Raw genomic sequence first — 13,502 nt, forward strand, 5'->3', positions numbered from 1 at the left:
GGATGTGAACGTTGTGGTAATGTCTACTGGAGATAGTGCAGCATAATGTCATTTTGCAACTCACAGGTTTTTTATTTACGTTAATTTCTAAAAATCTATTTATTAGTGGGGTTTTTACCCCCCTTGTCTTCCATTTAACTTTCAAAGACTGTTGCCCAGTGATCCCCACTGGCTGGAAGGCAGCAAGTAATCCCTCCAGAGTTTCTCTAAAGATACTGCTTGTGTCTTTACTGGTGGGAGCTGATAGGAACTGATGTCTTTTGAGCACATGTGTACTCTTGAAGACTCAGGTTTAAAGTTATGTGCTATTACTGTGAAGTCTGTGTTGCATAATATATACGCACAAGCTTTGAAAGTAAAGTAAAATACAAAATACAATACACCAAAATAAATATATATATATTTTATGTCTTTGTCAACCAAGGTGATGCAGGCTCAGTGTGTAAAGACAGAAACAGAATTCTATCGTTTTAGTCAAAGCGAAATAGTCAAGGGAGAAGGACACACAATGGGAGCTCTGTACTGGCAACTCAATGACATCTGGCAGGCACCTTCATGGGCTTCCTTGGGTAAGTTTTGTGACAGTCTGGTTAAAGGCACCAACTATCAGTCTGGTTTTGTTTTCCTCATCTGGAAGTATCAAGAGAAGAAATATGGCTTTTCTCTCTCTCTTGGACAACTTTGAACTTTCAATATGTTTCTGTCCATCCTTTAGAAATGCTTTCCAAAAAGTGATTTTCAGCATCATCCTAATAGTCTGTGGGAGTGGAAGAGCTGTAAAGAACAAAGCAATTCTCTTCCTATGGAAGCCTTGCTGTTTGAGTTCAGATTTAGCAGCCACCTACTCTTACCCTTGTTTTAGTAACGTTTTATTTTACAGAAGTTAAAATCATACGTAGCTCCTAATTTCTTTAAAATACATTTATTTTCATTTAAGCTGTATTCTCATTTCTCCCAGGGAAATAGTATCGTTGAAGCCAGACAAAGGTGCCTGTTAGGAACAGTCATGGTTAAGACTGAGCTCACAGCCCCCTTGTGAGGTCAACTTTCAACTACCCTTGCTTTTCTTGTGTAGAGCTGCATCTTCCTGAAACTGTGTGGGATATCCAGGTTTTTCCAGAGAAATTTGGCTTTTTTTTTTTTTTTTACAAGTTTAATTATTTTAAAATTAGAAAGAACAGTTCTTTTAAAATTGGAGACTCCTAAGAAATTCTGTTTCCATAAGGGCCTGTCCTGCAAATCTCCAGTTTTATTTCTTGGCTTAGCTGTCCAGATGCATGTATGCATCTGGACAGAATGTACAGAAAGGGAGCCACTGTGATAGCAGAGTAAGAAAGAACATTATGTTTTCCATAATTCCACGAAATTTTGTTGATTTTGTTCCCCCGGCCTCCATGGTAAAATGATCACAGCCTCTCCCTTTAGCAGGCCATAGTGCACTGTCAAAAAAACCCTACAGAACTGTGATCCTGTTGTGAGCAGGGTGGGGGAGCAATGGTTATCTCCAGAGTGTGATTAATTGTGTCCTTAGCTGTCTAACAAGTGGGATGAATCATCTTCTCCATGCTGAATTTGATTTTTGTAGAATTTCATACAACACCTCCTACCCTGGCTTCTGAGAAGCTCTCTATAGGAGAAGAGGACTAGTTGAGATTTGATGCCAAACTTAGTGTCAGGTGGGGTGAATCGCTCTTTGTGACAAAATCATTCTGCTAATATGCTGGTTATGCACGTGATATCTCCTTATAGATTAGAACACAAAAATGGAGTAATCAGACATATGAAGAGATAAGTCATTTAGTTAGTAAGAAATAGGGCAGGAATGCGTGGTGTGAGGGAAGTGGCTGTTTCATGTTCCAAATGCTTTGTCTAGAAGTAGTTTTGAAATGGAGAATCTGTTCTGTGGCAGCTGTATAGGACTTGGGTAGATTCTCTTTATTTCTCACATATTTCGTTTTTTAAAATCTTTTTTTAAGAATTTCATGTTTGAAGAATGATGAGTGAGCTAGAAAAAGCCAAGAGGTAGTGTGAAGTTCATGAGCTGTCCTTAGAACAAAATGCTGTTTGGCCGTGCTTTAAAATAAAAATAGCCTGCCCCATCCTTCCCCTCTTTCTCTGGGAGGTGTTTGTGTCCCTCCATTTTTGTTGTGTTCGGTTTTTGTTGGTTTGGGTTTTTTTTTCCCCTTTATCATCCAAGCAAAGTAACTTTCACCAACAAAGGCAAACAAGCCCGTATAAGAAACGAGCTTTTTTATTTAAATATTAAGGCAGCAGGCCAACAACAATGCTCATCTTTCTGAACTTTGTAAACTTGTATTGGGAAACGGAATATCCCAGCGTTCATTTTTATGATCCTAGCAATGGCTGATGCTCTTAGGCTTTAAGTGCCTCAAGAGAAAAAGATGCTTGGAAAAACGTCTCTTTGTAAAAACAGTTGTATTGATACATGAAGTGATTGTGGAGACCATAAATGTCTTTTAAAGTACAAAGCTGACATCATTGTAGAAAATACATCAAATACTTGAATTATTCATCTGTTGTTGAAGTTACTTTACAGCAAAGAAGCTCAGCAGAGATACAGCTGTCCCTTTGTTTTGTTCCAGTGCCTCAGTGGAATGAGGAAAGGTTTAATATTCATTTAATTAGGCAGTGTGGTAAGAGGGATTTTTGAAATGCTAATGGCTGAATTATGCAAAACTTCGGAGAAATTAGTTTTATTTGCACTTCAAAACCACGCTCCTGCATCTTGTTAGATGGCACAGTGTTAACACCAGTGGGTGCTGCTTATTTAAATGTGTTATTTCACAGAGCTGTGGACGGGCTTACATCATTTCCTGAACACAGCGGAAATGTTTCCTCTTGAAGTGAGGAGGGGAGAAGGCAGCAAACATTTCTCGTTTGACTTGCCTTTAAGATGCTTGCTCGGGATTGAATGAAAACACAGCACAGCACTCGTGTCATGGTACTTCTGCCTTCAGAACTCAACAGCTTTTGCTACAACCGGGTTTTGATTGTCAGCGCCTGGTGGTGGAGCATTGAATTCTATAGCATCTGAGCAGCGTGTTTTGGTGGCAAGTGCTGTGATGCACATAGCAATTAACCTCACTCCCACACAAACATCAGCTTGAGGTGCCCAACTTGGTTGTCACGAGATTCCCTTGAACAGAGAACTTGCAGGTTCAGTATTTAGAGCCCCTGGTGGGCTTGTAACCACTCATGCGACAGGTGACAAAGAACTAGCAGCGTGTTTCTCAGGTTGCATTTAGTGGTGTGAAGTGATTAATTTAAAATCTGTTCTAGGGAGAACCGTTTGTTCTCACTCCTGCTATCGGTTCACAGAAGGCTTCAGGGAACAGTCAGGAAAAAGGGTATTGGAATCTCATTACAAACCCAATTTCAGTTTCTGGATCTGAAGTTTGATAACATAGAGAGTGCAGAACCTGTATTATCAGGAAAAAAAAAAAAACAAAAAACTAGGGAACTTGGATTTCTTTAAAAATTCATTCAAATCTTGCAGGAGAAGGAGAAAACCGCCCTAGGGCTGGTTTTAAATAACTTTTGACTATTGCCTGTGGGTATGCGTGTCTGTAACAGGAAAGTTTAAGCCCAGAGACTTCTCACAAGAGCTACATGATCTCCAGATTTCTTACATCCATTTTTAGGCAAGGGGAGTATTTTATAAGCAACTTGCCTATTTTTAAATCAAGAAATGTGACTCTGGTCTTAAGAAAATCAAGACAGCAGCTGAGAGGAAGAACGTGGCTTTTTTATCAGCTTCGGTTCTCTGTGCTGTCTGAAGTTACTTTGACGATTGTTTTACCAAGATCCTATTGCTGGAAAAGTCTTCTCTGGAAGACCCTTCCCATGTGAAACTGCTCTGACAGTTGAGCTTTGTTCTTCAAATTGGCTTTGGGCTTTTTGAGAAGGGAAAAATCAACCTTAAAAAGCTGATCTGAAATAAGCAGACTGGTTATGTTTGCAAACATCCCGAAACAACAGCTGTAGCAGTTGAACCCTAGGATGAGTTTTGAAATGGTACAAACTTGGTGTGTGGTTTGTTTGCCTTTTTATCGGTTTGTTTGTTTGTTATTCCCTGCAGAAATGTAAATGCCAAGTTTAGTCTGAGTTGTTTTCTTCACTGCCCAGGTTTCTTGAGGATCTCTGTGTCTGCTGCCTAGGTAGCAAACCTTCCCTTTTTTTCCTCCATAACCACTGCAAGGTGGATACATAATCCAGCTGGAAATCAGAGCACAGCAGAACTTGAGGGTAAGGCCCATTCAAAGAGAAACAAGATTTTACATTACACTGAGTAACAGAAGCTGCTCTGCTTCAATTGCATTATTCATTTTCATATTTAAGACAGTTCAGGCTTAGATTTTCATCATGTAAATTAAGCTGAGAAAAGAATTGAAGTCACCAGGCACTGAAACCTCAGTGCAGGAAGGGATTGTGTGCCAAGGCAATCTTGGATTCAGTCTGAATGTTTCTTCCTTTTAACCTTTTTCAGAGTATGGTGGCAAGTGGAAACTCCTCCATTATTTTGCCCAGAACTTCTTTGCACCCCTGCTGCCTGTGGCCTATGAAGATAAAGGCGTCTTGTACATGTATGGTGTCTCAGATCTTCATGTGGACCACAAGCTGACTTTGAGGGTACGTGACACTTCTCTCCACCCTTGTGTCCTCCCTGCGTGAACGTGAGAGGCTGAAATGAGCCCATCTTTGTATAGACAAAGTCCTTGCTCAAACACGAGGTACAATTCTCATCTTTAATCTTCTTAGTCAACACTGTTCTTTATTAATAGTGTGTACTGCTTCACAGAACAAGGAATTAATGGCCTTTCTTACAGCCCGTATGTAGAGGCCTGAAGTTAACTGTTCTGCTTAAATCTTAAAGGGACTGATGGTTAAATAGAACAAAATGTGAAAAGTGATACCTCACTACTTAACAAAACTGTTCCCTGTGTGTTGGAACTGGGTTAACTGACTAAGTGGGGGGGAAAACAAGGATTGGACCATTGCTTGCCAGTACTCAAACTATGCTGCTTTGGGAAGAACTAGATTATTTTCTGAAATATCAACAGAATATCTAGGTGTACTTTAATTGCAAAGTCATCTACGCAATGTCACCATTTTACAATTGATGCCTTAACTGTTTACTTGCAATGCTATAGAAACAGATAGGATTTCAGGTGGTATTTGGGCTTCTGAGTTGTCCTGTAGAACATGGTTTTGCTTTTTGCTTTGTTATATTTTGTTGCCGTTAATCATATGGCAATCGTATTCCAAGCAAATTGAGGAGCCACTGCAAGATGCAATTCCTGATATAAAGCATGTCCCGTGTGAAAAGGCTGGGAAGAATAGCAAAATAGTGAACCTGAAATGATTCAGTGGTAGTTTTGGCATTAGTAGTTTGAGTGTGCCAGTAGTTCACTGCTCTTTCTGGTGGGCTGCAATGAGTTTTCAGATTTATAAGGTTAGTAGTTTATAGAGGAATCTGCTCTTATTTCTGCTCTGGAGAGATTTTTGGCAGCAGACAACCTCCAGTAGAGAAAATGGTGTCAGTTTCTGGATAGTTAGTTCTTAGAGTAGGACTGCATTTACTGAAATGGTTTGTTTCTGGTCTGAGTTATTATAACAGACTTAAGTTCAAATTTTCTGATAATGTCAGAGAAGCATTTGCAATAGGGTGGTTCTGATAAGTAACGTATTTTGCTCTTGAAGAAAATTTGGAATTTAAAGCTTTTGAAAGGAGTTCAGATCTGTACCTCATTGCAGACCCCGTTAAGGTCACAACCAACCTAATATGTATGAAGAGAGAGACTGCTGTAATTCTCATTAAGTGCTTATCTTCCAAATTATGCTGCTTTTTCTTTTCTTTTTTAAATGTAAGGGTGCATTCATAATGCACGCGTGATCTCTGGGAATGCATATCTTACTTTAATAATATCACTTCCGTAATCCCTTTTAAGATGGTGCAGTGACGGTGCAGAAGCTCTAGATTACCCAGTTGGATTGCATCAGATAACAATGAGCAATCACAAGAAAATCCTTTGTTTGACTTTTTTCATGAGGGAGGGGAGGAAAAGGACTCGACAAATGATTCACTTACTAATTCCATTTCTCAGCGCTCTCGTGGCAGGAATTGGCAACCCCATCCTCTCAAGGAGCCTGGAGAAATCAAAAAGCCTTGCAGGTCAAGAACAGATCCAGAGTGTTTGAAACTGACTTCTTGTTAGGTTTATATAATGATCTAATTATTATGCCATATCAGTTGTTTAAATCTTTGTGGAGTTCCTTGCTGAGTGGAAATCAGCTGGTCCTGTCAGGAGAACATCTCTTGGAATGAGGGATCTGAAAGGCAGGATGCTGGGTTGTTTTCACAGGTACAACTTTTCTTCTAAGCTTTGTGCTCTCTCAATCACTTGATAGGTCGTTGTGCACAGCTGGAGTTCTTTGGAGCCTGTATGCACCCTGGCCAAAGCTGATGTGACCGTTAAAGCACAAAGTGCTGTCCCCATCTACAAGGAGTCCATAAATGACTTGCTGGAAAGATGCAAAAATTGTACCAGGAAAAGCTGTGTTGTTACTTTCTGGCTTGTGGGAGAAAGTGGGCTCCAGAGTCCTAGGAACCATCACTTCCTTTCATCACCGAAGGATGCTGTAGGACTAGAAAAGGCCCAGCTTAGTGTAAGCATCAACAACGCTAAATTACTGTGTTCGGTTTTGCTAATCTCACTGTTTTGAGTTGTTTGCCTGCTATGCAGTGTCTGATTCTGTTCTTTTTCCATAGCTGTTGCAATTCCAGCTTCCACATTGAGCTCAAAACCATTTTTTTCTTTTTCTTTGTCACTTTATGCATATCTAAATAACACTGGTGGTTTCGCCTGTGTTGTTTTGGCTTTTTGTGCTTGGCTTTTTTTTTTAGTCTTAAATAATGAAGTCTTCATTTCATTTGTTTTATTGTGTTTTACCTGACTGCTGTGGCATTGCTCCTTTCATTCTTTTTGTCCCTAGATAGCAAATAGCATCATGGCAGGTGTTTTGGCTGGCAGACTGTGTGCCAGTACTGGGTCACACTAATTCAGTGGAGTGTATTATTGTCACCAATATTCCTCTTGCAGTGCTCGTGTACCATTGCTAACATGCAGTATTGCATGCTCCTTTCCTCTTGCCACAAACCCCTGCCTTCCAGCTATGGGTTCTGATTTGCATAATAGTGATTATTTCTTAATATCTGGCAAGCGTGTCCATCTTCTGAACAGGCACAGAAAGCATCGGTGTTGGATCACTGTCACTGAGCCCATTTGTTGCTTTTTCCCTGGATTTCTTCTGTTCCTGGCAAGCATGCTGTGTATACAGAGCGCAAACACTCTGTGTGTGTGTGTACACACATTTTGTTAAACCTTACTTCTTAGTATGTAAATCTTATTGGCAAAATTCTTAATGAGCAGATTGGCTGTGTGTTTTCACATTGGGCTTCCAAACTGCAGCTTTGCTCTTTAGAGCTAAACTAAACAAGCGGGGGATAGAGCTCTTCAATCTCTTTGAATCTGGACCAGCAGAATTACTTTACAAAAAGAAAACGGGCCAGATTTTCCCTTCTTATCTCTTCCATGGCAGCAGGGTCTGCCTCCTGAGTATACAAAGGAAAGAAATCAGCTTGGTGGCACAGTCTGGAGTCCGAGTCCTGCTGGGTTTTTTGTGGGTGATATCACTGACAATAAAAGCTCTGCAACCGGAGCATCACTGGGACATGTCACTCCTTTTTCCCATGGCTGTGTTGTCTCCAAAGCACTAACTGAGAAGGATAAGCTAGCGAGGATAAATGCAAAGTGGTTATTTTAGGAAAGTATGCAACTGTTATTTTAAAAAATATTCTGGTTTGTGAGAAGCTGGTGCTTCTATACATAGTTACTAATAAACTAAGTAGCTTTTCAAATGCATTGCTAATCCAAGGGCTACTTTTCATAATGTTGCTTTCAAAAAACATGAAGACTTCAGTGTTTCTTCAGGAAACACACAATGTAAATGACATGTGCTTTTTCTTAAATAGTGCTGGCTGTCTTGTAAGCAGGATGTGTTTTCTGCACTTAACATAATTTATCTGCTTTTCCTATACAGTTAATTGGTATTTGAAAATGATGTAGTGTATTTCATGATTGTGAATGGAGAGTGCTGCGTGAAAATGCGTCCTGGTTGTGATTTAAGCCTCTCTGTGATTAACTACTGATGGAACTTAATATAAAACATTATACCTTGTCCTAATATTTCACAATATCGCTGCCTTCTTAGTGCAAGGACTTCATGCTCCATAAGATGAGGTGGCCTCCTGTGCTACTGTGGTTTTTACCACCTTCTGTGTATTTCTATAATGGAATGTAATTGAACGGCCAGCTACTTTAGTAGTTGGGAATTAGTAAGTTGAGTGAATTGTGTTGGTGAAAGTACAACTCTCTTTCACTGCAGTAAGCAGATGATACCAGCACTAGGTGCAAGCCAGATTACCATTTATTTGGTTATTTTCATAAGAAGATTGTAGAATCAGAACATGTCATGGCATTTTTCTACAATTTGTAGTATTCTGTACGAAGGCTATAATAACACTTGTAGTTTTTCCATAGTTCTTACATATGAATCCTGTTGGTTTGAGCTTTTGCTTCAGTCTTTTTTACTGATGTGCAGGTCTTTCCCATTCAAGTGTAACTAACTGGGGGGTTATTTAACATGTATATTTTATTTATTTGGGGTTTTAAAAACTTCTTTCTTTTCCAGGCCTCTGTATCGCAACAAGATGACATTTATATATTTGCTCTCCAGACCACTGCAATTGCTCCTTTTGTTTCTCTGGACGTGGGGAGTATAAAAGGCAGATTTAGTGACAATGGCTTCCTCATGACCGAAAAGAAGAAAGCAGTTGTGTTTTATCCTTGGGAACCTACCAGTGTTGAAGAACTGGAGAAGTCACTGACCTTGACCTCTCTGCTGGATGTTGCCTGAGGATACTTTGTTTCCTTCTAGATAAGGAGTGGAAAAGGAAGAGGAAAAAAAATCAGAAGAATTTAGCTAAAGTTGAAGTGATGTAGAATTTGAGCTGCCTGGAGAACATACTGTCTGTTCCTGTCATGTTGATTTTAATTGCTGGTTCAATGTAAAGGTACCAACAGCAAAACTTGCATCTAATATATGTGTATTGAAAGTAAGGCTTTCTTAGGTAATGGGGAAAAATATATCCCATGTATAAAATGGGAGGGGTGAGTTGGTGCAAGAGAGCTGGCCCGACTTCTCCAGTTCACACAAGATGAATTACTGGGTTGTGAATTCATCCTAAGAGGCAACACAAATATCAATCTCCAGACTATGCTTGTGAAAGTCTATTTTTTTTCCAGTTTTGCTATGCCGTAAGTGGAAATTCATCTTAGGATAACAGCAAGAGAGTGGAGCTGCCACCGCCTCCATGGGTGTGTGCCCCACTTGGGGTGGCTTTATCCATCTACACCCAGATTGGGGAGCACTAGTCCTACCCTTCCAGGCTGTTGCTCTGTCCGGTGGGCAGATCTGAAAGGGGAATTGAGTACAAGACTTTCCTCTCTTCTCATGCAACATTTAGCAATAACCTTGAGAGCTCCACATCTAGCTTTGTCTCTACCCAGAGTGCTGCAGGTGCGGTCACAAGCCCTTTGCTGCTGCATGGGATCCTGCGTAACGTGACACTGTACGATATACGTGGCTGTGGGAAAAGGAACAGGGAGAGGAGTTGACGATGGGTGCAAAGAGAGAGAGGGCAGTACAGAAGATAAATGGTGGTTTGTGAAGACCAAGGAGTTACAAGTGACTGTTGTTTATCTAGTGGCTGCAGAGTGCAGGGGCTGCTGTTGTCACTCAGACATTGCTGCACAGCTGCTGTGTTACCTCCTGCATTACCCTGTGCTCCATACTGATCCTCCTCTCCTTCCAACAAAGGAAAACCTCAGCTGCATTTCACATCTTTGTGCAGATGTTCCCCATGGTTAGATCTGGTGGGACACTGAACTCCGTAGTCCATACAAAGTAGTGGTGCTTCACTGTTCTGTTTTTAAAATGTCTAGGTTTCCCATGGAAATGTTGTCTCACTTTGGCATTTGATACAAAGAAAGTAGGCTTGCTTCAGCTTAGGAGCTGCTGGAGCCTGTGGAGCTGAAAGCCTGAGGGTTTGGCAGTCAGGAAATCCAGGTCACCCAGCCATGCTGTGGACAGGTTGCTGGACATCGCTCTCGTCTGTCAGATGTGGTTTGAAATGCAGCCGTGATCTTGCTGGGGTTCCCCGAGCATTCTCTCACCATCCAAGAAAGTATTTGATTCCTTGCAGAGCACCTAGCAGAATTAGCACTTCACAGTTGGTGTTTGGTGATGTCCATCTTGGTGGCAAAAGCACCAGGTGGGTTTTGTTTGCTGTGCGGAGAGAGCGGCTGCACGTTCCTTTGGTCACTTAGAGAACTTGGAGCTGGGGGTGGTTTTCTTGCAGCGATCACAGTTTTAATGGGCAAAGAGATGAGCGTAGTGACTGATGCTCAGCGGTCTCTGGTGCCTTTTGAATTGGGTCTTAACCAAAACTGACATTCTCCTGAGCAAGAGGGAAAACTTAAAGATGAAAGGGAAATGAAAAATGGAAGTTGCTTGCAAATGTTTTATTAGGTCAGCAAAACAACTGACTGCGGTTGCACAGGAGGGCTTTTCTGATTCAAAACGTGTCCTAGTTGAAAGAAAACATGAAAGTACTCAAAATATGTCTGTTCCAATATTTATAGGTTATATAAAGTAAATAGGAAAAATGATAGTCGCAAATACTAAGAGAAAATGCAGACGTTGATAAAGGAATTTAGTAGTTATCTGAGAGGCATCCTGGGCCAACAATACAAGAAAAATCCTTCAGTTTTTTCAGTGTTCTGGAATCGAAGCAGCAACAGAGTCAATATAAGGTAAGGATGGTTAAATGTGGAATAAATATGATTAATAAATATTACTGTGGTGTATTAGGAAAAGGCTGTTTGGTTGATGTCTTTCTTTTACACTGATGTAGAAGAGTTTCTTCCAGCAACATCTAGGTAGGATTGCAAATTGGCAGTTAATGGCGTTAAATAAATCAAAGCTTTGACAGAATTACTTGTTTCAAAGGAGATCAAGAGGATTATCTGAAGGCAAATGATATTTGTTCTTAGTGCATCGCAGAATATGAGTGAAGTTTGGGAGATTTTGGATGGTGAGAAAGCATAAACTCTGAGTTTGGATAACTGTGACCTTGGTTAGCCTGTCACGACATTCAGTCAAAATCATGAAAGAAACAGTGTGGTACATGATCAATAATTGAAGCACGGTTATGCACAACAGCATTCTTTTATAATATTTTTGTTGCTGTTGTTTTCTGCTGTTACCAGATTGGCATGAAAAGGCTCAGACAATTTTTAAATTGTGATTTTTGAAGGTCAGAATCTCCCTGAAGTGTGGGTCTGTTCTTTGCCACTGCAAAGCTGTAGTTCAGCACTAAGTGCTGTTATGAAAGATTAGCAATTCTGCTTAAGCCCAATTTGTGCTTGAGCTCAAACCAGAATTGAATGGGGGAGCTGCACTTCCATTATTGTCTTAATACTTTAATATGTTCTTTTGGTTTTCTGGTGTTGTAGGTGTGTATTTATAGATGCTATTTTCTCCTCTCCCCCACACAGCTGTAACAGGTACCTTGGTTAACCATTTCTCCATGGTACTTGGCCGTTACGTACTGTGCTTGGTGATATTGTTGTGCCTTTGTCTTGGCTCAAGGTGAAGACAGGAACACACCAGTGAGGAGATCTTCAGAGCAGCCATCACTTGTATCTACATGTTGCCTCTCTAAGTAAGTGTTTATAGCTCTTTACTAAGTCTTTGTTGTTACCTGCTGTTTGCATACCTTGGGTCCTGAATGATTTTTCTGCCTTAGACACGTGTCTTCAGTACATTTACTTCTCTTAGTCCCATTTCTGGTTTTGGAGATGTGTAGCAGAGACCCCTTCAGTGACCTGTAGCATTGTCAGGTGCAGAGGAGCAGGCCAGTGAGTTTCTTGTTCTCTCTTGTGGCGCAGAAGCCTTCACACCATCAGAACTGCAGTTTTCTTTCTTACCCTCTGAGGGGTAAGTTGAGTTATCCAGGAACTTGTGATTTGAATATTTAATGACATGTCCCAGTCAAGGAATCGGGTTTACGTAACTCTACTTTCCAGTCAGGTGTTACAAGACAGTGAAACAAAACCCTGATTTAGTTTAATTAGGGCGGAAAAACAAAACTTAAGTGAAAAACACAGAACCTTAAAATTACTTAGTTTTATCCCTGCCAACGCTGAGGAAAAGGCATCTTACTCTGCAGGAGTTTTGATTATTAATGTGCATTGTAGCCAAAATAGAGGTGTCTTTGGTCTGGGCAACTATCGTAAAGGAAACACGCTGTGGTATGAAGGGAAACAATACTCTGAGGACTAGTCAGGTGGAAGGTGGTGAGTCTGGTCACTTGCCAGGACCCCGTCTTGGGGGGCGGGTCTTATTTGGAAGTTGATCTTGAGATTTCTTGATGGGCTCTGTGAGTGCGAAGTGGTTCAGCATTGCTCTCTCTTTGCATAGTTTTATTAGTTTGTAGCTGCCTGGAGACCTGGTTGACTCTGTTGAGGGGATTGGCTGTGGTAGAAGGGACCTGACCCTTGCATATTTAAAACACTGGCCTGTGGATTGAACCAGGCTCTATGGCCCGGGATGGTGTTGGATAATCCAGAGCTGGTCTCAGTAAGAATGAGAGCTGTCTGTGGAGGTGGTGGCCTCGTGGGGAAGCATGCTGCTGTCAGATGCAAGAGCTGAACTTTGGTCCTTTTTCACTGTGTTGAGGAATTAAAACATTAAATGCTGATTGAGTTACACCATTGCTACCCTCTGCTCAGCAATTAAGTGAAAGAGGTTTCTCTTCTTAAGTCAGGTATAGACAGGAACGCTCAGGCAGTGAATTCCTGAGCTCCTGCAGGACTCTCTTTAGTTTCTTCCATCACATTTTTGAAATAGGAGTAGCACTTACATTCTGGGCAAGGAGATGCAAGGATAAATCTGTATCTGAGGTAAGCAGGTATGATGATGATGCAAATAAGTACATCTCGATAGTTACCTGTTAGGAAGAATATATCCACTTCAAAAGGTTAAGACTTGTCTGTATTGCTTACGCTTTCTCTTGCTAAGCCTGGTTCCCCTGTGTGCTGCCTTCATGCTCATCCCTGCACAGAGCCCAGCCTTCTCCCAGCTGCCACCAGTGCCAGCCAGTGGGCCCTGTACAGGATGACCACCTGCTAGTATGAAAAAAGGTAAAGCAGAAAGAGTAAAGCTGTGAGGTTTGGCATTTTCTTTTAATGGAGCTGCTTGAGGTATAGACGAGGCTCTCCAGTAGGTTTGCCCTGCTGGATGAGAACTGTACAAGAAGACACAGATGGCTCTTGGGAGATGTTGTGCTGCTTTCTGTA

General features: G+C 41.0%; 1 protein-coding gene across 2 annotated transcripts in view; it reads left to right on the forward strand.

The window, feature by feature from the left end:
* MANBA (mannosidase beta) overlaps positions 1-9,369 on the forward strand; it is a 43,964-nt gene extending 34,595 nt beyond the window's left edge. For both annotated transcript variants that reach the window (XM_065836081.2, XM_071808235.1), the window contains exons 14-17: positions 425-569; positions 4,508-4,650; positions 6,430-6,687; positions 8,773-9,369. In XM_065836081.2, coding sequence (XP_065692153.2) covers positions 425-569; positions 4,508-4,650; positions 6,430-6,687; positions 8,773-8,997 — 771 coding nt within the window. In that variant the 3' untranslated portion in view covers positions 8,998-9,369. The remainder of the gene's footprint in view (positions 1-424; positions 570-4,507; positions 4,651-6,429; positions 6,688-8,772) is intronic.
* Positions 9,370-13,502: the final 4,133 nt, after the last annotated feature.

This window comes from Patagioenas fasciata, chromosome 4 (assembly GCF_037038585.1).
Source record: "Patagioenas fasciata isolate bPatFas1 chromosome 4, bPatFas1.hap1, whole genome shotgun sequence".
NCBI lineage: Eukaryota > Metazoa > Chordata > Aves > Columbiformes > Columbidae > Patagioenas > Patagioenas fasciata.